General features: G+C 45.2%; 1 protein-coding gene across 2 annotated transcripts in view; it reads right to left on the bottom strand.

Annotated features, from left to right (window-relative positions):
• The window catches only part of PIGN (phosphatidylinositol glycan anchor biosynthesis class N), a 988,499-nt gene that overhangs the window by 372,959 nt on the left and 589,294 nt on the right, over window positions 1-26,246 (bottom strand). For both annotated transcript variants that reach the window (XM_069219499.1, XM_069219500.1), the window contains one exon: window positions 1,063-1,171. In XM_069219499.1, coding sequence (XP_069075600.1) covers window positions 1,063-1,171 — 109 coding nt within the window. The remainder of the gene's footprint in view (window positions 1-1,062; window positions 1,172-26,246) is intronic.

Raw genomic sequence — 26,246 nt, 5'->3', positions numbered from 1 at the left:
GAAATTAGGACTGGGAAGAGCCCCTGCACTGGCCTTAGGGTGGCCATCTGATTAGTCAAAATTAAGATCCAACACAGAATCTATAATACTAGAATGCATAAGGTCAGATCAGGCAAGGCAGTTTCCAATGTATGCCTTAGAGGCTGTGGTCAAATGTTTTTTTTTTCTTCATATACTATGATCTTGTCCCTGTTTGCCATACTTTTAAGAAAGAGAAAGAGAAATTTAACGAGTGTTCCTTTGGAGATGAATACAGGTTTTCTTCTACTGAGTATCTGGAATTAAGAGACCCTTCCTAATTATGTGAAACTGTGCTGCACTCTCGACCTAGTGGTTGTGAGGTTCAATGTCACAAGTATGGAAGACAGGGAACCTACCTAGCGTAGTGGCAAGGAAATCCGATATGAACTGCATGACAGCTGAAAAATACATCTTTGAGGGTAGAGGACACCCAAAAAAATATGATAGGGTAGGAGCCGCATGGAGGTCGTACAGACACATTACTTGAATAAAGCATAGGACTGGAAGGCCTGGAGGAGGGATGGATAGAGCTATCTCACTTGTGTTTCGTTGTCTCACTGATGCTATGGGGTGCATTTGGATCCTTGCGACTAGCATAGTAGACATGCCGATAGACACTGTTCACACGCTCCTTAATATTTGGTAATAGTGACAGTGGCAGTCTGTTTTGTTGCTTACAGAAATCAATACAAAGATTAAAAAATAATAACACATACTACTTCTAGTACTGCTCATAATAATATTGACAACTTGTTTTCATATAGCACACCACACAGCTCTTTAATAACTTCTACGAACTTTAACAAGCAAATAACTGTTGCGTCTTTAACCTAATTTAGCATACTGCACTTCAGCCACTTCTATACACTATACATAACAGGTGTTCATATTATCCAATCTAATAGGTCCCGGAGAAGTGTCCTGACATAATGCCAATAGCATATTCCACCCACTGTTCTCTAGACACCATTAGTTAGCTATTTAGATCCATCAAATCACATCTTGCAGATCTCACTTCAAAGTCACTTTATGTTTTCTTACCCAAAGTTATCCAGCTAACTATCTGATTTAAGATGGGCAGTCCCTGTTTTTGAGCGAGGTTCGCATGAGTATGGTTCACAACAAATATGGAAAGTGCCAGGTTCAGCATCTGAAAATTAAAAAAAAAAAGAAAATGTTACAGAGATACAAAGACGAGTAGGAGGAGCACCAGCTCATTTCTCTTCTTTCACTGAAGCCCTCTGAACCTTAGCACATTCTGTGAAGAGCAAACAAATGGCAAACAATACAAAAACTTTGGCATAAGAAGAACAATTCAACAAATGTAGTCTAAGCGAGATAACTCAGTGGGTAACGCACCTACTATAAAAGTTCTATGTTTAACCTAAAGGCTGCAGATTAACATCCTGGAAGACCACCTAAGCATTTTATCTTTCCATGATAGAGCGGTGAGTACCCCTATGGTGGGTAACAACAGCAAATATTATCAGATGTTTCTCTTTGTAGAAAAGACTATATAGATGCTTATTGTTAGTATTATTAACTTTAGTTGTGTTTCTATCACTATTCGGTCTGGAGTTTACTTGGCCATACATATTGAATTTTGGTAAACTACAAATCATGATCTCAGAATTTCCCAACGGTTAAGACTACAATCTACTTTTGTTTTGTAATCTACGAACAAAAGAAAAAAACACTATCATACATTTTTGGAGTTTTTCCCTCCAGAAGAACAGATTTGTGAGGGGTCTTTGCTGTGGACTACACACCAGACCACAAATTTGTCCCACCTCCTGGCATAAATGTACTTTGTAAAGGTATACCTGGCAGTGAGGATGACATCCAACACCTCAGGTAGTAAACAGAATAAAAATCAACTGCTGCTGCTCAATCTCCAAGCATGGAGGTGTAGATTGTGCAGGTTCGGGTACAGAACCCTGCCCTGCTGTTCTGACAGGACATCATCCCGAAGAAGTGGCTTGAATGGAGGACAGATGCTTATGCCCAGAGGTTCCAGGTACCACTCTCTCCTGCCCCAATCCAGAGCCAGTATGTTGACTTAGGCCTGATCTTCTTCAGAACTCGGGGCAGGAGAGGCAGTGGAGGAAAGGTGTAGATGGCAACAGTGGCTAAAGTGGAGCATGGAAAGTGCCATGCTCCACTGTAGCCTGAATACTTCACCTAGAGAGAGCGTGCATGAGAACTGACACGATAAGGGAGATACCCTGGCTCTCCTGCCAAACTCCAGAGACGTAGCTTATCTGGGGATAGGGCCCCAATCAGCCATGCTTGTTGCAGTGCCACATGGCAGTGGTGTTTTCAGTGAAAATCTGCACCAGTCTTCCATTGATAGATGGCAGGAAGGCTGTCAAAGCCAGACAGATGATTCACAGCTTCAATAGATTTATGTGGAGCCGGTTTTCTGCTGGAGGTTAGAGTCCTCTAATCTCCACCTCTCCCGGCTGACCTCCCCAGCCCAGTACGGACACATCTGCCATCACTGTGAGCTCTGGGTGGGGAAGGTAGAGGAATCTGCTGTTGGTTAGGTAACAGTCAGGCATCCACTACTGCAGATCTTGTACAGTCTCCTTCGAAACCTGGTTGACATCAGTCAGGTTTCCTTGGTGCTGGGCCCACTGAGACACCAGATCCCACTGCAGAACCTCCATATGCCACTTGGCGAAGTGGCCAAGCAAAATGCATCAGGTCAGAAGGCAAAGATGCTTCAGAGCAGAAGATGAATCTTCGGGATCGTAGCCTTAATGTCCTGGACTCACTGTCACAGAGGAAAGTCCTTGAACTGCACTGTTCCCAGAACAGCTCTTAAAAAAGGAAGCCTCTGCAAATAAATTAGGTATAACTTTGACATGTTGTTTGAGAACCCCAATGATGTCAGGAGGTTTGCAGTTAACAGCTAGTCATCATGGTAGGGAAAAACTGGTACCCCCAACCCTTGAAAATGGTCAGTGAACAACACCATCACTTTTGAGAACATCCGAGAGGTGCTGGTAGGCCGAAGTGGAGAACAGCAAACTGAAAATGTTCCTGGATGACCTTGAACAGCAGGTAACGTCTATGGACAGGCACATGAAAGTACACATGCTGCTACTACAAGGCAATAATCGAGTTGCCTTGAACCAGGACAGAAAGAACTTGGCCCAGTTGAGTATGTTGAATTTGTCCTTCTTAAGGAAGGCACTCAGAGGGTAAATATCTAAGATAGGACAAAAGACTTCATCATTTTTATAGACAAGGAAATAAAGAGAGTAGCAACCCATCCCTTCTTCTAAGGCCAGAACCCTGTCAATGGCCTTTTATTTCCAGTAGTGCCTTCACCTCTTGTAGCAAGATGGATAGGTGCTCCTCTGAAAGCTGGTGTGATGTGGGAGGAAGCTGTGGTGGGTCGAAAAGAAACAGGAGGGTATAACCATGCTGAACGTTTTGGAGAGCACCTCTCAGAAGCAATGCACAGCCACCCTCAGAGAAAAGGTTTGATCCTGCCTCCCACATGGTGGCTGTGCGGCGCAAAGGACAAATTGAAGCGGACTGGGGGCAGTTGCCACTGGGGCAGGAAACAAAGCAATCCAGAGACTATATAACGCAATAACACCAAAACTACTGACACCATTACTGGCATTGTATCGCTGACCAGATATTGACTTCAACAAGGAATTATAAAAGGGACTGCCATAAACTAGAACATTCTTGACATAAACATGCAACTGTAATAACATGTAAAAAGTACATATTAGACAACCTTTCGCTAAAATAAACTATTTTAAAAAGCGAGTGTGCAAAATGCTAAAATAGGTAAAGGCATTTTCAAGTAGTGAGGAACTTCTGCAAGAAATCCTAAATGAAAACAAAGTAGTGCTGATAGTACTTGACCTATCCTGAGTGGGTATATACTATCTTCAACATCAACTTTCATGTATGACACTATACATACACTCTATCGATAATCTGATTCATTCTCTTATAAGAATTTGTAAGTCTATCTGACAATATTGAGGTAAGAGAAAACCACCATATGCAGTAGTGTTTATCAAAGATCCATGTATCAATGATACTTTCTATACTTTATAATGTACACATTTGTACCTTGGAGGACATAACCAGCCTTTACAATCTTAATTACCAGAGCTATTATGATGACAGGCAATCGCCTCCTACTTACTTACCCCAACAACTGAATAGTATTAAGTATGATTACGGTGGGTCTTCAAAGACAAGAAACAAAAATACAAAACTATATTCAATTGACCAGCCTAAAGATTAAGTTTTCCAAAACAAACACAGTGTTTTTGGCTGCTTAAAGCCAACGTTTAAATGGAAGTTTGATTGTCATACTAGTGGAATGTTAAAAATTGTTCTTATTTAGGAATTTTTATTAAACACAAACTAAAATGGAACCTTAACATTGCCAAATTATATATATTAGAAGAACGAGTATGACTAAGGGCATAAATCTTTTTTAAACCAATTATGGTGGGGAGGCTTTGGGCTCTTCTTTTACAAATATTGTGTCTACCTTAACTCTGACCCTGCTGTATGGGTCCTTTGCTTTTCTGAGACGCAAAGTGCAAAACTAAAGAAATTCTTTATACAATGCATTCAAATTTTTGTTAACTTGGGACACTGACCACCCCAGTGTTGCTTTCTATTAGATTTTGGTTTTCCTCTAATAGCAATTCTTGGGTCTATCCAAGTTGACAATTAGTTCCATGCTTGCGCTACAGCCAATGCAGATTTACTGAAAGTACTGCATTGTGGGAAGACCGGGGACGGCGTGCCCGCAGCGGCAAGGAGCAAGTTGAATAGGCCACAGGGACTGCGGGAGCCGTGACGACCCGCATCCATCTCCCTACAACGCCAACAAACACCCGTGGACCTTCGACCCCCCACAGGGAGACGGGGAGACGCAGCAAAGGGGTGCGGCCCCTTCGACAGCCGGGAGAGAAACCCGGTCAGAGAGGTAGGATCGAATCTCTCCAAACTAAGAACGGCATCGCTGGAGGCAGAGGCGCGACTTCTCCCCTCTTTTCCATCACAGAGGGACAACAAAAACCCTCCCACTGGGATAATAAACTTTCGCCCCCCTCCCTCCAGACAACTAATACTGAGGAGGGCAGAGGGGCACGACGGGAGGCACGTGGAGGCGAGGAGACGAGAGGGGTGAGCGATTGGAGGGGCATCGGAGATGAAGAGAGCCAGAGGGAGCCAAGAGAACAGAGATACAGGAGAAGGGAGAGGACTGGCACCAGCGTAAGTCACCGAACATCTATATCCTTATCAGAATCCACGGAGGGAATCTCGGGGCCCACGTGGCCAGACTCTGTGGACAATTGAGGCGATGCCTGGCAACAAACCGAACCATAAACCTGTCAGCAAGCCTGCACGACAACTATTATTCTCAGAAGCGCTACAACACAAACGCCTAACCCCCACGAAGATAAACTCTCAAACATCTCCACCTTTAAACGAGTCCACCACGATGTCTGATAAAGATCAATCCACAACTATGGACAGGATACTACAAGAGATCACCACCGTCAGCCGCCGCATAGAGGGGATGGACGCCTCTATAACTTCATTGACACTAGAAACCAAATCCATGCGATCTGACATTGCAGGCTTTCAATCTAGAGTGACAGGGCTAGAGCAACGCATGGGATCACTAGAGACGCAGATCAACACGTCTCAGGAGCGAGAACAAGACTTCATCTACCTCAGGAGCAAACTAACGGACATGGAGGACAGGAGCCGGAGAGACAATATCCGCGTACTTGGGATCCCGGAAAACGAAGAAGGCTCGGATATGCAGGCTTTTCTGACCTCCACTCTTCCAAAAATGATTTCATTGGACTTTGACCCGCCGTTAGAATTCCAACGGGCACACAGGATAGGCCCAAAACGCTCTGACAACTCCTCAAGGCCCCGCCCAATCATCGCATGCTTGCTGCGGCATAATCAAACCCGACAAATACTCCAAGTAGCACACAACCACGGCCCTTTCCGAATAGACCAGCACGAGATCCGAATAACCGCCGATTACTCCAAGGAAACCAACGAACGTAGAAAGGCTTTCCTAGCCCTACGACCCCGGCTTCGCAAACTAGAGATGAAATACGGTCTCTTTGACCCTGCAAGAATGTGGGTTACCAAAAATGGAGTATCCAAGGACTTTTATAACCCCGACGAATTGAGACTCTTCCTTGACTCTTTCCAATCCCAGCCTATGGACTCTCTCAACACAGACAGTGAGCATGACATTGTAGGAGGCAGGGATAGGGCCGAAACCCCCCACTCGGGAATAGAAAAGGTGAAGACGGCTCTACACGACGCCGGAGCCAGTCATAGAGGTAGAGACATGGAGAGACTAACCAGATCATATGATGACAGGGGTCAGATTTTACACGCAGTAGTAACCCACACCCAACTATCGGAAAGAGACAAATCCCGCTCCCCTTTAAAGCCTACAACTGGGTCTTCTTGAGAAGGTAACGCGACAAGACGACTTGTGGGACTATCGCTAGAGAGTCGAAAATAACAACTATAGACTCTGCGGAAGGATGAGTACCTTTCCAGATCATATGTGTTTTACTATTGTAATTGTCTAAGACTGCTAGTATCAATGTTAAAACCAGATAAATGAAAAACCTATGCTCTTTATGACTAGAGCCGAGGCCCTATAACGGAAAACTACCAGTAAATCATTATTTGCCCTCAGTACACAACAGATGATGATTATTAGAACAGGGATCAGACCCCACCAACTCCCTGTATGTTGAATAAGAGCCCGGTCCCGACCCTATAACCCTATAACAAGGTAACAGGGGCATTAAACAGATAACAAAAATAAACACTAATTAACTATCATGGAACTTACCTTATATTCCACACACTACAAAATATCTCATGGTAGTAAATAACAAAGTATGTGAAACCTCCCTAGTACACACCACACTCGACCAGCGCTGACATTAGAACTGTTTAGCTCCCATTATCACCCCACGGGATGGGACTAGACCATGTAAAGATAAATTAATTCCAATACAGGGACACACAATATGATATCACCTGAGACATATCAAAGCTCCCATTACTTGACTTTACTTTATTCTACAATAAGAAACTGGGGAAAAAAATTAAAAATAGAACACGAGGACATAATACAACATAATACCGCATAACGAAGCGAAATAATGTGACATTCTACACTGCCACTCCGCACCACATTATAACCACACAATGTAAATTATAAACTATTAGCTATTCCTTTCCCCAGATGTTCGTACCTACCTCCATCCTAATCATTATTACTATCTTAACCTACCATCTACAATAGAACGACTATGATGGTGACACATACCAAGTAAGACCTTAGTAGGTCAGTATTATGATGTAATAATACACGGCAAGGAGTTAGTAATAGGACGAGATACGCATTATCCTCACGTAATCCGGGGCTCAGCTACACTCATTACCTATCCTACGATTAATAGAGAGACGCTTGGCATAATGGCTCCTAACATGATAATGTGATAAGATACCAGGATATGCTATGTTGATCAACCTAATATGTCATTGAAAAGTTGTAAGGCGAGACGAGACGAGGCAGTGTTATAGTTGAATAGAAATGCTCAGGAAGTATTATATTATACTGTATATTGGTATCTTTATGTACCCATGCATACGCGAGAACTGTAATACTCTGTTTGAGCTCTTCCCCCCCCTCCTTTGCCCTGCCCCCCCCCCCCCCCCTCGCCAGCCGGTCTCGGTCTTTCTGTCTGCCCAGTCCCTACTTTAATTTACGACCCTATCTTATGAACTCTTAAACACCCTACGATACCATACAACATCAAGTACTAGGCATAACATCCTAAACACTATACCCCATCAACACCCGACACCCCCCCTCCTCTCCAGCGCCGCCCAGGTATTATAGTTATTAACCGACCATTACTTCTGCCAATATACACTTTAGTTATATAACTAATACACTAGCCACTAACCACTGATGAACAGACCCACTTCCCGATACATAAACATAAGCACTGCTGTGTACCCCCCCCCCACTCCTCCTTATCATCGACATATCGATAACTGGCTGTCTGTTATTTCCCCCCTCGCCCCCCCCGATCGAGATCGCCCGACGGCACGAGAGCTCCGAGAGAAATCGGTCCCGCCGTTTACAGACCTAACGAACGAAGGAGGTTGGACTCCTAACCTCCCTCATCCCTATCCTTCTCCACTTCTTCCCCCAAATTGTACGCTCTCTTGCTATACTCTCAATCTCAACTTTAGTACACGCATCCATCCCTTCCCCCTCCTTCTCCCTCTTTTCTTCTCCCTCTCATTTCTCCTTGTCTTCTTTTCCCCTCATATTTCCCCTCCATCTGGCTCTCATCCTACTTATATTGCCTCTCTTCCTTCACCCTCTCCTCTCTCTTCTCTTTCTTCTCCAGAGGACTCCCTTGGCCTCCACCAGCCGCTAACCCCGTATAAAATAAAACACCGTATCATATCGAAACACAACTCCCACTCTACCAACTAAGTCAATATCTCCCACCCTCCCTCCCCCCCCCACCAACACCAACTCCGGAACGAGGGTGCTTACTCACAATTATCCAATATGTCGAAGTCCCACCCTCAAGCGACGCGACCATTACGCATACTCTCTTGGAATGTACACGGCATGACGAGCTATGTTAAGCGGAAAAAGATACTGTCCTATCTTCAATCCAAAAAAACAGATATAGCTCTGATTCAAGAGACTCACCTTGACACTCTGGAATCCAGTAAACTTAAACGGGATTGGGTAGGGAGGGTTGCCTTCAGCTGCCGTCCGACGAGTCAGGAATCTGGAAGTAACGGACCCTGCAAATGTGGAGTGGCGATACTAGTACTTAAGTCCCTCCTGGTCACTATCATTAAAACCTGGAATGATACGGAAGGAAGGTATATATTTGCTAAACTAAAACTAGGGGACACTGTTTTATGCGTGGGATCCATTTACGCACCAACCGGCCCAAAACGCCCATTCCTCCTACAGCTAAATCGCCTCCTGACAGAAATCGGAACTACTCGATACATAATCGGGGGAGACTGGAATCTCGTCCAAGACGCCATAATGGATAGGACAGGCCCTGTTGATATATGTAACAATCACGACAGAGCGCTTCTGACAGACCTGACCACCGACGTCGGTCTGGTGGACTGCTGGAGAATACAACACCCGAAAGATAAGGAAAATACTTTCCTATCCACCGTCCATGGCACCCAATCGCGTCTGGATTATTTCTTAGTATCACACACTGTAATCCCTTATATACAAGACACCTGCATCCTAGATAGCGGGCTCTCAGATCACTCCCCAATACTAATCCGGATCCAGGTGGGACTCTCCTTCTCTGGTCGTAAACCATGGCGATTGGCTGTACACAGATATCGCTCTCCCCAAGGGAAGGAACAATTAAAAGCTCATGTAGCTACATACATGGCCGAGAATACAGGCACTGTATCCTCAAAAAGGATCCTATGGGCGGCAGCAAAAGCAACCCTAAGAGGGAATATGATGCGAGATGCAGCACTGGCCAACAAAGACAGAATAGCTCGCCAAACCACCTTAGAGACCACGATACAGGACCTCACTAAACAATATACCGCCCAACCATCCCCTAGGCTGCGACACGCCTTAGAACATGCCCGCATGGCACACAATGAACTCTATACATCTCAGGCGGAATATGCACTGCAAAAATTGCGAGGCCGCCATTACGAACAAGGGGAAAAAGCAGGTTGCCTCCTAGCGGCGCAGCTCCGACAAAGAGAGGCAGCCTCTGCCCTTGCGGCCATAACATCTTCTTCAGGAGCAGTACTAACTCGCCCACAAGACATTGTAAACGAGTTCGCCAAGTACTACCGACATTTGTACACTCCTGAAACAACGACAGATCAAACACAAATGGTGACATTCCTTATCGCGGCCAATCTGCCCCGTCTGTCTGAGGCAGGCAGGGCCCTCTTGGACGGTAACATAAGCAAAGAAGAGATAACCCAAGTTATAACAAGCCTCCCCTACCATAAATCACCAGGAGAGGACGGATTCCCTGCGGAATTCTATAAATGGGCTGGGGAAGAGGCAATAACCGCAGTACATGAAGCACTGACGGAAGCATGTCAAGAAGGCTCCCTGGGCGCTCTATCCAATAAAGCCACGATTGTCATCTTGCCTAAGCCAGGGAGAGACCCCCTTCTTTGCGGCAGTTACCGTCCTATCTCCCTTTTGAATGGGGATGTCAAACTCCTAGCCAGTGTTCTAGCAGCGCGGCTACGCAAGGTGATACCATCATTGATTCACAATACCCAAGTAGGATTTGTACCAGGCCGTACCTCCAGAAATCATATGCGAACTCTTTGCCATACACTGTTAGAATCCATACAATTACCTGACGAAGCCCTAGCCCTGTCCCTAGACGCGGAGAAAGCATTCGACTGCATTGAGTGGTCCTACCTATTCACAACCATGAAGCATTTTGGCCTGGGGGAACAATTTATGTCTACAGTGCGCTTATTATATGACCATCCCACAGCACAGGTTAACTGTGGGGGCATCATGTCAGACCCATTCCCTATCGGAAGGGGCACACGCCAGGGATGCCCCTTGTCGCCACTTCTATTTTTATTGGCCATGGAACCCCTAGCTGCCACCATACGAAATTCTCACCAAATAAAAGGGATCCATATCACCGGGGGCATATCCAAAATATATCTCTACGCAGACGACATTCTGTTAACAATGTCCGATCTAGAAACCTCGCTCCCAGCACTACTTTCCACTATAGAAGTCTTCGCATCCCTATCCGGATATTGGGTAAACTGGGATAAAAGTGAGGCACTACCATTATCCCGCATAACGACGACGGCAGCGATACATGGCCTCCAATTCAAATGGACCCCGACCCGCCTTAAATATTTAGGAACGTTCATTAACAGAGGTCTAGAACATATGGTCAGGGACAACATAGACCCCCTTATATCTAAAATGAAACAAGACTTTGACAAATGGTCCCTACTAGGCCTGTCCATGTGGGGCAGGACACAGGCGGTCAGAATGGTCACCTTACCACGCTTCACATACGTGCTAGGCATGCTCCCCCTACAGATACCTCTTTCCTCACTCCGACTGATAGACGCATCCATAAGGACCTTCGTCTGGGGCTCCTCACGCCCAAGACTGAAACCTGCAATAATACTAGCACGACGGCCCTACGGAGGATTAGGACTACCCTCGGTAGAACAATATTCTCTGGCCCTACAACTCTCACAGCTAATATATACACTTCCGGATATAGCCGATCCACCGCAATGGGTGATCACAGAGAAACTCCTATATGGACAGTATACGGAGATGGGAGGAACATACGCCGACCATGTTCCCTTAGCTAACCCCATCCTCAAGGCTACAAACACAGCGTGGTGCAGAGCCCATCGACTACTAGGAGTACACCCCTCTCTGCATACTCAGGCTCCCATAGCAGGGAATAAAAGCATTAAAATAGGAGGGAATATTCTCAGATGGCCCCAATGGTCCGAGGCTGGTATCCACAATATATCTCACATAATAGATGGAGATAGCTTCCGCACATTCGCCTCCCTCCAGGAAGAATTCGACATCCAACGTAACCAGGAGTGGCGATATCTACAGCTCAAACACTGTATGCGGAGAACATTAGGAACCCACCCGTGGAAGCTCAAAACCTCACCCATCGTCACCTATCTTCAGAAATGGGGCCAACAAAAAGGCGTCTTGGCTGGCCTCTATGCCGAATTAACTAACCACCTTTACTCTCAGCCTTTACTTGAACGACTACGCTTAAAGTGGCAGGATATACTAGGGATAACCTACACGGACGAAGAATGGCCAGACATACTAGAAGCCCTCGACAGGGGCGTACGTGAAGCACGCCTGAAATTTTGCCTATTTAAAATCCTTCAGGGGTGGTACTGGACCCCCGTTAAACTCTTCAGGGCAGGGCTGATACCTCACGCGAACTGTTGGAGATGCACAGAGCCATATTGTGACCAACTTCATATTTTATGCCACTGTCCAACGGTACAGTCACTATGGGACGCGGTACGCCTCGCCTTATCGGACTTCATACAGGTACCAAAACCGACCCCACCAGCATTTATCATTCTACATGACATTCGTCCGTATCCCTCCCTATCGCGGGCACATAAACGATTAATCCACACGGCGCTTGCCACGGCCAAAATATGCATACTCCGGCACTGGAGATCTAGCATTGCCCCCACACCCATAGAATGGATGACGGCCATGTATCAAACGGCTACCCATGAACGAGTGATTTATAACCTACAGGACCAAGCAGAACAATTTGAGGAGGTCTGGCGCCCATTCTTGAAGAGACCATGAAGCGGCTGGCGGATGACCAACGGATGATCAATGTTCAATGATCAATGATTAGGGAATATCAATTACCAATCACCCTCTGAGAATCCTAGACTCCGGAAACACATTTAGGGGGTGATTCTGATTCTGGCGGGCGGCGGAGGCCGCCCGCCAGAATTCCGCCCCCATTATACCGCTCCCCGGTCAGAAGACCGCGGAGGGTATTATGAGTTTTTCCCTGGGCTGGCGGGCTGTCTCCAAAAGACCGCCCGCCAGCCCAGGGAAAAACTCCCTTCCCACGAGGATGCCGGCTCGTAATCGAGCCGGCGGAGTGGGAAGGTGCGACGGGTGCAGTGGCACCCGTCGCGTATTTCAGTGTCTGCAAGGCAGACACTGAAATACTTTGCGGGGCCCTCTTACGGGGGCCCCTGCCGTGCCCATGCCATTGGCATGGGCACGGCAGGGGCCCCCAGGGGCCCCGCAACCCCCCCTACCGCCATCCTGTTCATGGCGGCTTTCCCGCCATGAACAGGATGGCGGTAGGGGGGGTCAGAATCCTCATGGCTGCGGAGCGTGCTCCGCAGCCATGGAGGATTCAAACGAGCAGCGGAAAGTCAGCGGGAGACCGCTGACTTTCCGCTTCTGACCGCGGCTGAACCGCCGCGGTCAGAATGCTCGTTGGAGCACCGCCAGCCTGTTGGCGGTGCTCCCGTGGTCGGTGGCCCTGGTGGCCACCGGCCGCCAGGGTCAGAATGACCCCCTTAATCTCCTACTGGCCCCTCTCTCTCTCCCTAGCTACGCTATCCTCTCCCCTTTCTCTCTTTTTTCTCTCTCTCTATCAATCCACAGGCCTCTAATTTTGTCATATGCAAGAGACCCTGAACTACCCAACATAGCAATACAAGTCGCTTCCTAACACAAACAAGGACTGAGAAATCAACTCACATAAGACGTAGACACTCTCTAACCGACCTTACCATATCTAACATACATACTATCTACCCCTAGATAATAACTTGCTGCAGACGGAGCAGTACAGAACGATCTACTCTTAGGCCTGAACAAGCTAGTCTCAGGATACAAAGACCCCCTGCCTACCTCGAGTCTCTTCATTCTACATTCCCCCACGATTACCCTTCCTCTTTCTTCTTCTTTCTTCCCCTTCTCTCCCCCTCCCCATTTCATATGACTATTTCGTCTCTCCCCTATACCAAGATCAACCCCTCACACACAATCCTATCCTCGCTCCCCCTCCCTTTACCACTCCCCCCCCCCCCACCTGTTCTCCACTTTTCTTCAAAATAAGGGTACAAAACTCAACTATGCAACTAGGAATTTTTACTTACCTGACAGTACATGCATATATGCTCACAATGGAAATAATTGTGGTAAAAGAACAAAAACAATGTTTTGAAAGCTAAACAGTTTGTTTATATGCTGTATGTATCGCCTTATATATTCTTAATAAATCTTATGAAACTTAAAAAAAATTAAAAAAAAATAAGAAAGTACTGCATTGTATTGCAATGTAGCATTTGGAGACTGCTCTATCCCTCTGTAGGGCACTGAAGTGTTTACCCGTATGACTAGAAAGCTATACTAAGTGGGGGGGGGAGGCTGGTTGGGAGTGGGTTGTTTTTGTTTTGAGTCTATATGAGAATGGTTTTCAAGTTGAGTGTGATCACCACGATTATTATATGCTGTTACTGTGTTATTGAAAGCAGTGCCTGGTGATGCAATGGGTAAGGGTATGTGACATATAGGCACAAATTTAAAATCATATCAAGGACTAGCCAGCGTAGCCACGTGGGCAGCGCAGTGCTGTATGCCCATTCAACAAAAGGGGGAATATCAGAGAAGTCCCAGTAATCCGGTAATACATACAGAGATATACACTAGGCAGAGATGATTCTGAGTGAGTAAAAGTATACAAAATGGCCAAAATACGATTTGGGGGACATAAGAAGTAGCCATGCATCACTGTATTTCATTTATATATTGAATTTTCTGAAAGTCAGGGATACCGTCTGCTAGTAAAAAATACATCCCATGAAGAAGGAAGGATGTGGAAGGGCAATCAAGGCTGGCAAACTAGGCTGGCAAACTATGCAGAAAAAACATAAACTTTAAAAGGTCCAGATTCCACTTACTCCTGCTAGGCCGAAGGAAGAAGCCAAAATGTTGATCAAAGGTTCACGCTCCAAGGCCCTCTCAGGCTCTCGAATGTTCTCACAGGCGGGTAAGCCCTACTCTGGGCCAGCTAGACGGGCAACCTACATGTGTGAGGGTATAAGGCAAAGTGCTTGGTAGATTGCTGCCCTGACAGCATAATAGTGAATTGGCGTGCCTTGTGGAACCCTGCTGTCCTCAGCCCTTGATGCCTGTTGAATACTTTTCTTGGATGCCAGGGACCGTGGTTTCTCTAGTTTACAATTAGCCATCCTCCCAACCTTCTAGAATTTCCGCCAAGAACAACTTCCACTTTCATTATGAACAGTGAATGATAACTCAGGGTACAAAAAGAGACTGAGATAGCGTAATATATATATATTCTATATTAACATGAAATGTTTATGAACTAATGTGTAATAATGCCGCATAGAAAATGAATTAATGTATTTTGCTAAAACGTGCGCTTGAAATGTGCCCACGGGGAGTGGCCGCCACCATATACAATGATTAATGAAACTGACAATTAATGTTGAAATATTATGATAAAGTATCATTTTGCATTTATAATAAAAGCCTATATGTTAAAGTTTTGCTAATAAGTCATTAGGCCTTAGTTAGCATGAGTCGAGGACTAGCTGCCTGGCTTCATATTAAATGTGTTTTTTCTAACGTGCAGTGTGCTGACTTGCTGAAGGACATGAACTCTTGTTTTTCTCCAAACTAGAAGATGAATGTAACTGTAGTAGATCGGTTCTCATGAAATTTGACTTGCTTGTAGAAACATTTTAGCTGAATGCAACAGTGTAGATTAATACCAGGTACAAGGTCGCCTGAACCACTACAAACAATGGAGCCACTGACTGAAGATGTACAAAGGACCACAAGAGTATGAAATCATACCGGACATTCCACCCACTAAAGACGTCAATCATAAGGACCAATAGAATACATGTGAACTGTTATGGGGTGACAAATTTGATGAGATAATTGGAACTCTATGGGAGGGAGATAATGGGGTGCAACCCCTCATCCAACCAACTTTTAGGGGGATGTACACCGAAAATGGGATAAAAACCCTTGACACAAGGAAGTGAACTAGAACAGGAGAGAATAGGAGACTAGGAGATAGATGAGAGGGAGATGCTGTCGTGTTTTGCTATGACCCAGACACTTTGTCACTCTGTATAGTGACTTTGCTGTTTGGTTCTTAAAACCATTCTTGCCTTATATTGCCCATTTGCACTTTACCTCCTTATGAGGGAAGTGCCCCTTTACCCGACTTGCTGAATTCCTGGCTGATGGTGAATCCACTGATGTCCTGAGGACGAAGACCGAACCTGAGTGCTGACCCAATACGGAGAGTAACTATATGACAATGAAATTGTAATTGTCTGTTTGCTTTTCCTTTCAAGGTACCAACTGCTTCTTTTGACAGGGACCATAGCTAGATGTTTTCTAAATTGGTGTTACTAAATTGTTTTGCATGGAGCCCAACATGCCAATGCTAATTCGAGGTTAGGAGAGGGATTCACTAAAATGACGCAAATAGACAAATGACTGAATCTATGCTTTGTTGAATAATGTTCTAATGTTACTCTGCTAAGGATAACCTATGTTGACGCCGTGTTATGTTCTAATATTCGTGATTCTTGCTTTGATGAAATCTTATCGGAGTTGCCATACTGTGACTATGCTAATGTGTTTCTTGGTTTTGAGATTAATAAACTTACTAGTAGAATTGTAATCAATAGGGAATAAACTTCACAAAATCCTGCTAAACTGGTGTGATTATTCATGACTGAAAGGTCATGGTGGTTTTTGAGTTTATTAAATGGCTTTGATTAATTTGAATTGTGGCATTACTGTGAACTTTTATGACATTATTGACATATTGATTGACATGCTCATTAGCTATCTCGTCCTAAGGTGTCTTCAATCAGGGTCAAAAGATTCATTGGCCTAAAACGAGTCCCAAAGTGAGTAAATTAGTCATACTGGGACGCGTTAGCAGTTCTGGTAGCAGAGGACGGTTTAGGCCCTTTGGGGCCCTAGGACGGAGGTCTATTGTTTTAAATTGTTTTTCGAGATAATGCAAATTGGAGGTATAATGTGTTTCTAAATTCCCCATGACTTTCCCGGAATCTCTGAGCCTGCCTAAGTGAGTTGGGTATGTTCTCGGCGTTCTAGCATGTGTGGTATAGAAATTGCGCTTGCTCAGCTTATGCATATTGCAGATGTTTTGTGAAGTTTGTGTGGATTTAGGCCAGGTAATGTTGTTTTAGTAGGAGTGGGCGTACTCCGCAGTATGAGAGTAGGGAAGTGAGTGAACTTCATGTGAGTGTGGCGCTTTGTGCTAAAAAATGATCCACTTGGTTGTTGGTGATGTACGGACCCATCGTGGTCTAGGACTCCAGAGTATATTGACAAGTGTAGGAGACACTTGGCTTTATGTTGTAATTTGTGCGGTTTAATAGGTCAATCAGGCATGGTTGACAAGTCGAGTTTGAGTCAAATTGTGTGAGAGAAACCTTCGATGGAGATTTGGCAAGTTCTAAAGTGCACTAGAACAAACCATTGACAAGTCGAGAGTAGGATTTGTGGGTCGAATTCTGCTTGCGAGTGCGCGAGCTTAGAAGGAGAGAGTAGCGGCCGAGGCTTCAAGTGAAATCTCTGTAAAGTTCTGAAGCAATTGTGTTACCTTTCCTGTAGTAAAACGGCAAATTTGGGTTTTTGTTGTTAAAGGTGCTCGCAATATTTGCATTCGTTTTGTGTGAGGAGGACAAACCTCAAGACTTTGTCAGCCGCAGTGTGTGTGAGTGTGACGTCAACGGTGCAGCGCTGGGATAGGTCAGTTGCTGAGAGGGGTCGCGCACGGATTGACAGCCGTCCGTGAGAGGCAATAGGTTGAGAAAGGTGGGTGAAGAGTGTTCTGGGAATTAAAGTCACTTCCTGAATAGATTCTAAACAAAAAAAAAGACGCACAAATGAAGTTTTTCAAGGCTCTAAAGAGTGCTTTGAAGGGAGATACATATATTATGGCAAGTGAAGGGGAGCCTACACCGCCTGAGGGTACTCTGGCTTATATCGTAATGGAGGAAAAAGGAGTCGCGCCATGTCTTTGGATGAAGCAGTGGCGCAAATTAACAGAAAGAGAGGGATGTTTAGCGTTTCCAGAGTACGGATCGTTTAATACAAGAATTTTGGAGAACTTGCCAATGATGTTGAGTGTACAAAAACCGCGTCCGAGACCAGCTCAGTATGAGGCATTAGCAATCTGGGATTTGATGGCCAAACGACAGAGACAGCAAAAATTTGAAAGGAGAATGAAAAGAGCAGAAAAGACTTTAGCTGAGGCTAGATGGGATAATGAGACCAAGATGTGGAGAAGGGGAATAGTTGACGGACTTAAATTGTTCCCAGCAATAACACAAGATGAGACACAGGGAAAGAAAGCCACCTGTAAGACAGACAAGGGCTCTAGTAAGCCAAAGTGGACTCAGAGGTCTTGGGTAGATGAAGATGATTCAGACGATGAAGAGTTTCTTAACCAGTTGTTACATGATCGCCAGCCACCATATGCTATAAATGATAACACGCAGAGCCCTAGTGTGAGTTCTGAAGAACCAGCACAGAGTGAGGGCGTCTCAAGTACAGTGCAGACAAGCGATACAGTTTTGATACAGATTGGTGTCAGTGTACCCACTGCGCCAGAGACACAGATACAGTTGCAGCTACCACAGATTCAAAGAATTTATCCAGATGTCCCAGTACTAGAGACAAATACGAGTCTGATGGTGCCGCCTGTTCCGATATATACGAGATCAAAGTTAGTGCAGATTGAGCCAACTCCTCAATTGCTGTCCCAGCCGCAGCAACAGCTGGTTCCGAGTTATACCTCAATTGCAGGACCGCAGTTAGTAGCTACAGCACCTATGATGAATCAATCTACAGGAGTTAATGTTCCACAGGGTTTGGGACTTGGACAGTCACCAGCTGCTATATCATTGCCAATTACTGTTGATCCACCAGTAACGCTGTATGCGCAAGGTAAGCCCGGCGTATGCAATCAGGGAGTAATGACCCAAGAGGCGATAAGAGGAGGGCTCGCAGGAACTTCCCAAGGAATGACACAGGCAGCGGAGGGATCTAGATCTCTGTTAGACTTTAGTCCGATTGGGGTTCCTTTGGAGACGATGAGGCAAGCAGGGTTGGGAATGCTAACCCCACAGGTAATGAGTACAAATACAACACAGACACCAATGGTGCAGTCTGGAAACATTTCGTTGCAGGGCTTAACAGCGCAACAATTGAATGAGTGGTTAGACAAGCTCAACACTTCGCAGACTACTGCAGTGACCACAGAGAGGTTAGAAAGAGAAGAATACCTGAACTTTGTGAGACTAGGTGTGGAAGCCATGGAACTAGTGGAAGGGACAATGGGGGTAAACAGATTAGAGTCATACACAGAAGCAGAATTGAGGTATCTGTGCCCCAAAATCACTAAAGAAGTGGGCAAGGTGCATCAGAGGTTGGCAAACCTGGCAGATAAATACGGCATAGACATTGAAAATACTAAACATTTGAAGAGAAGCTACAGATTAGATTTTGAGTCTAAAGACTTTGAGCAAATGAGATCTACCGGAATGAAAGCGCACCTTAAAGAAATACTGCAGAGTGCTCAAATTTGGGGAGCCTTAGAGAAGTGGGAAGGCAGATGGGCAAAAAAGAGAGATAAAGAGAAAGGCGAAGGTCCGGAACCAAAGCAGGCTAAAGCCGCACCGGACACATGAACAATAAAAATGGTACCAATGAGAGAAACAGCCGGAGTGGTTCTAGTCCATGTACCGTGGTCTAGGGGTGACATCCTGTCATTCACAAATGACTACCCCAGGTTGAGGGAGAAGCCAATAGAATGGTACCAGCAGACGGACAGATTTGTGAAGCTTGCAAAATGTCTCTGGGAGGACTTGAATACCCTGTTTGAAATTATAGTTCCACCTGACTTCTGGCTTGAGTGCAAGAGAGGCGTGGACTGGCCGACAGAGGAGCCGGCAAGGGATAAGGTGACTGGAGCACCGTCTGCAGAAGTGATGAGGTATTATCACAAAGTGATTGAGTTTCTGAAGCAGAAAGTGTTGCCGAAAGTGACTGATTGGCAGAAAATCGATCGAACATCACAGGAAGCCAAAGAGTCAATTCATGCTTATTATGAGAGATTGTTGAAAGCATTCAAACATTTTGTGGCACTGAGGTATGAAGATATGAATCATCTTGTGTTCAGGTTTGTTGACGGGCTGAGACCAGAGATTAGCCAGATGATTAAGAATCATTTAATCTGTTGGCAAGCGAAGCCGATTGATGAGGTGTTGCAGTATGCGAAATACTGTAGTGATGAGATGGAGTTGAAACAGAGAAAGTTGAAAGAGAAGGTGATGGTGATGCAGATTAAGGCAGTGCAAGCAGGAATGCAGGGTAATGGAATACAATAGGTGGTACAACAGCAACTGCAAGGGAATGGCATCTTTCAGGCACAACCAAGAGGTCGAGGTCGAGGAGGTTTTGTGAACCGTGGTCAAGACTTGAATACTGTTGTGGTTCAAAATGATTGTGCAGGGGATGAAAAAGATGTCACCATGTCATGCGTGCGGGGGCGTGGGGCATTGGAAGCGGGAATGCCCAATGATGGTGCAGGATGGTGTTGTTCAACAAAGCAATGATGTCGGTACTTTTCAAAATGGAAGAGGTCAAAAAATGAGAGGACAAAATCAGAACTTCCAGAATAACATGGTTCAGATGCAGGGGTTACAGCCCGTGCAGCAAATGCAAATGCCGCGTGTTCAACCAGCACAAATGCAGCAGGTACAACAGCAGGTTCCCATGGTACCTAGACAGCAAATGCAAATACCATTAGCTCCAATGGGACAGCAACAGGTGATGCTTCCTCAACAGGTCACAGACCAAACGATGAGTCAAAATAACACAGTACAACAGTTCCCATTGCGTGGTAAGGATGGAATAAATGATGAATGGTCGGATGATTGTTCAGACAATGAGGATTGCAGGCTTGCAGCGTCCTTAGAGGTAGATCAGAGGGGTCCCTATGTAGAGGGAAAAGTGATGGGTCATTAGGTTTCGTTCCTACTCGATACAGGAGCTACACGCTCTACAGTCAGAAGTGCAGAGGTTCTGAAATTGCCACTTTCGGGGGGTACCATAAGAGTGGTAGGAGTAGCAAATCAGTTCCTGACAAATCCGATTACAGACCCTGTCCAAGTTGAAATTGGCAACTTCCAGGGATTACATAAATTTGTAGTCTGTGATTTGAGTCCCGTATCCCTACTGGGAAGAGACTTACTGTGTAAAACGAGGTGTTCAATAACCTGTTCCAATGAAGGGATTGAAGTGCAGACAAACAGTGATGATGAAGGGGACGATGGTCAGTTTCCCGAGTTCGATATGGATATCGCAAATGAGGAATACCCTTTGATAACCTTATTCGCAATGCTTACAGTAACAGACTTACCACCTGAGTTGCAGGGAACAGTGACAGAGAAAGTGTGGGACTTGACAGGAAAAGAAGTGGGATTGATAAAGGGAGTAGAACCTGTCAAAGTACAGGTAAAGCCGAATGCAGTGTTTCCTCAGATACCGCAGTACTACATGGCACAAGAGGTCCTCATTCAGGTAGCACAGATAATTGCAGACTTTGTGAAGCAAGGGGTTCTGAAGGAAGTGCTGAGTAGCCTGTGTAATTCACCAATAATGGGTTTGAAAAAGCCTTGTGGAAAGGTTCGACTTGTGCAAGACTTGAGGAAAATAAACAAGATTGTGGTCAAATGCTGCCCCATAGTGCCAAATCCGGCAGTGATTATATTTCAGGTTCTGTGAGATGCAGAGTAGTTCACAGTTGTGGACCTGTCTCAAGCATTCTTTTCGGTGCCTCTTCATGAGGACAGACAATTTCTCTTCAGTTTCAAATTCTTGGATAAGGTGTATAGTTGGTGCAGAATTCCTCAAGGGTTTTCTGATTCACCTTCCATCTTCAATCAGATATTGAAGAAGGACTTGGAGTCATTGGAACTGCCTTTCAGTTTGACTCTAGTACAGTACATTGATGATTTGTTAATTGCGTCCAGAACAAAAGATGACTGCAGGTATGACACAATTGCTTTACTGAACCATTTGGGGAAGAATGGACATAAAGGGGGTCATTCCGACCTTGGCGGGCGGCGGTATGCGGCCGCCAATGCAGCCGCAATCACGCGGCCCCCATTCCGAGATTCCCGCTGTGCCGGCGGGCGCAAACCAAGTTTGCGCCCGCCAGCCCAGTGGGAATGAGGCCGCAACACAGGAGCCGGCTCCTAATGGAGCCGGTGGTGTTGCGCCCGTGCGACGGGTGCAGTTGCACCCGTCGCGCTTTTCACTGTCTGCAATGCAGACAGTGAAAAGCTGGCCGGGGCCCTGTTAGGTGGCCCCAGGACACCCCTTACCGCCAGCCTCTTCCTGGCGGTGCAAACAGCCAGAAACAGGCTGGCGGTAAGGGGGTCATAATCCCCAGGGTACCGCCGCGGTCAGAATATGGAAAAAAGCGCTTTGGTCATTTTTTCCCTCAGAATGACCCCCAAAGTGTCCCCAAAGAAGCTGCAATACTGTCAGAGAGAGGTGAAGTACTTAGGTCACCTAATTGAAAAGGGATCGAGAAAACTATCCAAAGAAAGAGTGACAGCCATACTGCAGATGAATCCCCCGACAACTAAGAGAGATGTCAGAATGTTTTTGGGAATGGTAGGCTACTGTCGCCAGTGGATTCCCAACTTCTCGATTATCTCAAAACCATTGGTGAAACTGCCAATTAAGGAAATCCAGGATGACCCAGATATCATAACCATGTCAGAGAAAGAGATGAAGGCATTCATGGAATTGAGGGAAAGCATATGCAGGGCACCAGCTTTAGGTATGCCTGATTACATGAAGCCTTTCCTACTGGTTTGTCACAAACGTGATGCTTGTTCTTTGTCTGTTTTAACACAGGTCCATGGAGGTGCAAACCACCCAGTAGCATATTTTTCAGCTACTTTGGACCCAGTCGCAGCAGCCTTACCGGGTTGTTTGTGTGCAGTTGCAGCAGTTGGTCAAAGCCTCACCCAATGTGAGGGCATAGTGATGGGACATCCTTTAACAGTAATGGTCCCCCATTCAGCTGAAATTCTGTTAACCCGAACCAAGACTCAGCACATGACAAATGCCCACCTTACAAAGTACGAGACCATTATACTGGGGTCTCCTAATGTTTCCCTTAAGAGATGTACTGTATTGAACCCAGCAACCTTTCTTCCTATTGAAAATGCAGACATTGATAATGCTGAGGAAGTATAGCATGATTGTCTTGAGGTAACAGAACTATGCACCAAACCAAGACCTGACATTAAAGATACCCAATTGGAACAAAATGATTAAATTATGTTTGTTGATGGTTCATGCTTGAGAGACTCAGTAGGAGTACTGAGAGCTGGATATGCTGTGTGTACAATCACTGGTATTTTAGAAGCTTCCTGGCTCGAAACAGTGTATTCTGCTCAAGTGGCTGAATTAATTGCTCTTACTAAGGCATGCCACGCAGCTGAAAACAGCAGATATGGATTTGGAATTGTACATGAATTTGGCCAGTTATGGTCACAAAGGGGTTTCATTACCTCTTCTAGTTCACCAGTGAAAAATGACGAAAAGATTAAGGATTTGTTGCACGCGATTCAGTTACCTCTTGAAATTGCCGTGGTGAAATGCAATGCTCATGTTAAGTCACAAGAGTTTGTGTCAATGGGAAATGGATATGCAGATCAAGTCGCAAGGTTTTGCACATTGAACTGTATATCATCTCGAGATCAGTGGGAATTGTTACATGAAAATGAAAATGAAACATGCTTAAATTTTGCATTAAGAGTGGTTGACACATTAGATGAGTTAAGATCACTGCAGGGACGTGCCAGCAAAGAGGATAAACGCTCATGGCAGAGAATGCAATGTGTACAGAGATCTGATGACTTATGGCTCTCAGAGGAGGGGAAAATGGTTTTGCCAAACAGTCTTTTGTCATAGTTTGCGAGGTTTTACCATGGTCAAGCACATGTAGGGAGAGACGCAATGATCAGGTTATTCAAAATCAATTGGTTTAATCCGAAATTCAGACAAGCTGCAGAGGTTATTTGTCACAGGTGCATTATCTGCCAGCAGATGAATGCAGGAAAAGGGACTGTGGTGAATATGAACCACGTTGGGAGAGCTGGTGGTCAATTTAGCAGAATGCAGATGTATTTTTTTTAGATGCCTGTGTGTGGAGGCTTGAAGTACGTGTTGGTGATTGTGTGCATTTTCAGTCATTGGATTGAAGCTTACCCTACACGTAGAAATGACAGCCTCACAGTAGCAAAGCTGTTGCTTAGGGAGTTAATACCCAGTTTCGGAATCCCGATCTCTTTAGAATCAGATAGGGGCAGACACTTCGACAATGAGGTGATTAAGCTCTTGTGTGCTGCATTGAACATTGAGCAGAAGCTGCATTTTAGCTATCGCCCTGAAGCATCAGGACTAGTGGAACAGATGAATGGTACATTGAAGTCGAGAATGGCAAAAATGTGCGCAGCTACCAATTTGAAGTGGCCAGATGCATTGCCCTTAGTACTGATGTCAATGAGAAACACACCCGACAAGAAAACAGGACTATCTCCACACAATATTCTAATGGGTTGTGCTATGCGATTGCCCGCAGTGCCTGCAAATGCTCTTGTGAATATCACGGATGATATGGTGTTGGACTACTGCAAGGGTCTGCCTGATGTGGTCCGCTCTTTTTCTCACCAGGTGGAGGCTACCACATTGCCAGCGATAAGTGATCCAGGTCACACCCTTAAAGCCGGTGACTGGGAGGTTGTCAAGAAATACGTGAGGAAATCGTGTTTCGAGCCGCGTTGGAAGGGCCCGTATCGAGTAATACTGACAACAACTACTGCTATCAAATGTGCAGGCCTTCCGAATTGGATACATGCCAGCCACACAAAGAAGGTGACGTGTCCAAATGATGAGGAACTTGGAGTGTCCAAAACAACAGCTGCAGAGAAGGAAGTCTCAGGGCCGGAGAGTATTCAAAGTGAAACTGAAACTGAAGGAGAGCCCGCTGAGGACGGCTTAGTCACTCAAAACAAGTTCCAGAGGGGTGACAGTGAGCCTATCTCAGCTGAGGTAACAGGGGAACCGACGCAAAGAGAGGTTCTCCCAGAAGCAGACGGATACAGGTTTGAAGTTGAGCCCATAACAGATCCTGAAGGCGAGGGGGAAGAGGCAGACGGAGGTCAAGGTGTTCCGACTCCTCCTGAACCGCTTGCAGAGCCATCAAGAGAAAACACCATAGCACAAGAGGAGGGCGCTGTTCAACGTTCTGAAAGGCCAAGCAGGAAGAAAACACATAAAGGAGATAATTGGCTGAAGCCACAAGCTGCAGGAGGGAAAAAGGTTCCTAGTGAAACAATAGAAGAAGTTGACACAACCAGAAAAGAGGATCTCAGTGAAGGAGAGTTGCAAAGTGAACTTAAACTGAAAAGAAAGAGAGTTGCAAACAGAAGGTACGCAGGTCCTGAATGGGCGTATGCAACATCAGCTGAATGGCGACAAGAATTCTTGGCGTTCTGTTTTGATCGAGAAGTTCCAGGTCAATACTACGGCACCTGAATTCAACTTTGGAAAGAGACTGTGTTAAGTTGAAATTAAAATTGAAAGCTGAAAAGCTGAGAAAAGAGACTTATAAATTACCGGATGTGACACTGATAACCTGAATTCAGTCTGAAAAAACGATTATGACAAGCTGCTAACCTGATTTGACAAAGGGGTCCTGGAGTGAGTGAAACGCTGTAAATACTCGCAGAGAGAGACTTTGCGTAGAGAAAAAAAAAGAAAAATAAGGGCTTTTATATCGTCCTCAAGTTGATTGTTTGCTTTGTATTATTCTGTCATCTGATTCTTTACAGATCATGAGTTACACTAGGGATAATAGTAATAAGGGTAGGATGTGTGGTTGGTTGAGTGCTATTCTGGCTATTGTGTGTGCAATAATAATTATAGGTGTGATTGTGGGAACGCCATTGCTGGATAAGAAAGTGACTAACAATGCTTCAAATGCTGAGACTGCTACATTAAAACCATGGGATAAGTTTGAGCAGGATGCAAAATACTTGCATGAGGGAACTAATCCAAAGGGGGAACTATCTACTAATGTCTTCAATCGCTTGCTGAATGAGTATGTGAACACAATGGATGCAAAGAATTGTTATGTGTGCACAAAGATTCCTTCATCAGTACAAGAAGGGGTTACTTACCATAGTGTGCCATTAACCTACAGGATAAGTTGTAGTTTGCTGTTAACAATATTCTATGATCAAGAACATGTGCAATACTTCTACTCTAACTTAGATGTAGTATTTTCTTTTGTGTCTATGATTGAGTTTCTAAACAAATTAGCTAAAGAACATAGCATAAAATTAATTAGGGGTTTCTTTGAGCCAACACTGACATTTGGGACATCTTATGCACACCGCAATAATCTAACATGCTTACTGACACCCGTAGAAAAGAGCCATTGCTGTGC

This window comes from Pleurodeles waltl, chromosome 2_2 (assembly GCF_031143425.1).
Source record: "Pleurodeles waltl isolate 20211129_DDA chromosome 2_2, aPleWal1.hap1.20221129, whole genome shotgun sequence".
NCBI classification, from domain to species: Eukaryota; Metazoa; Chordata; class Amphibia; order Caudata; family Salamandridae; genus Pleurodeles; species Pleurodeles waltl.
The sequence above is the reverse complement of the archived record's forward strand: the minus strand, read 5'-3'. Positions and strand labels throughout refer to the sequence as shown.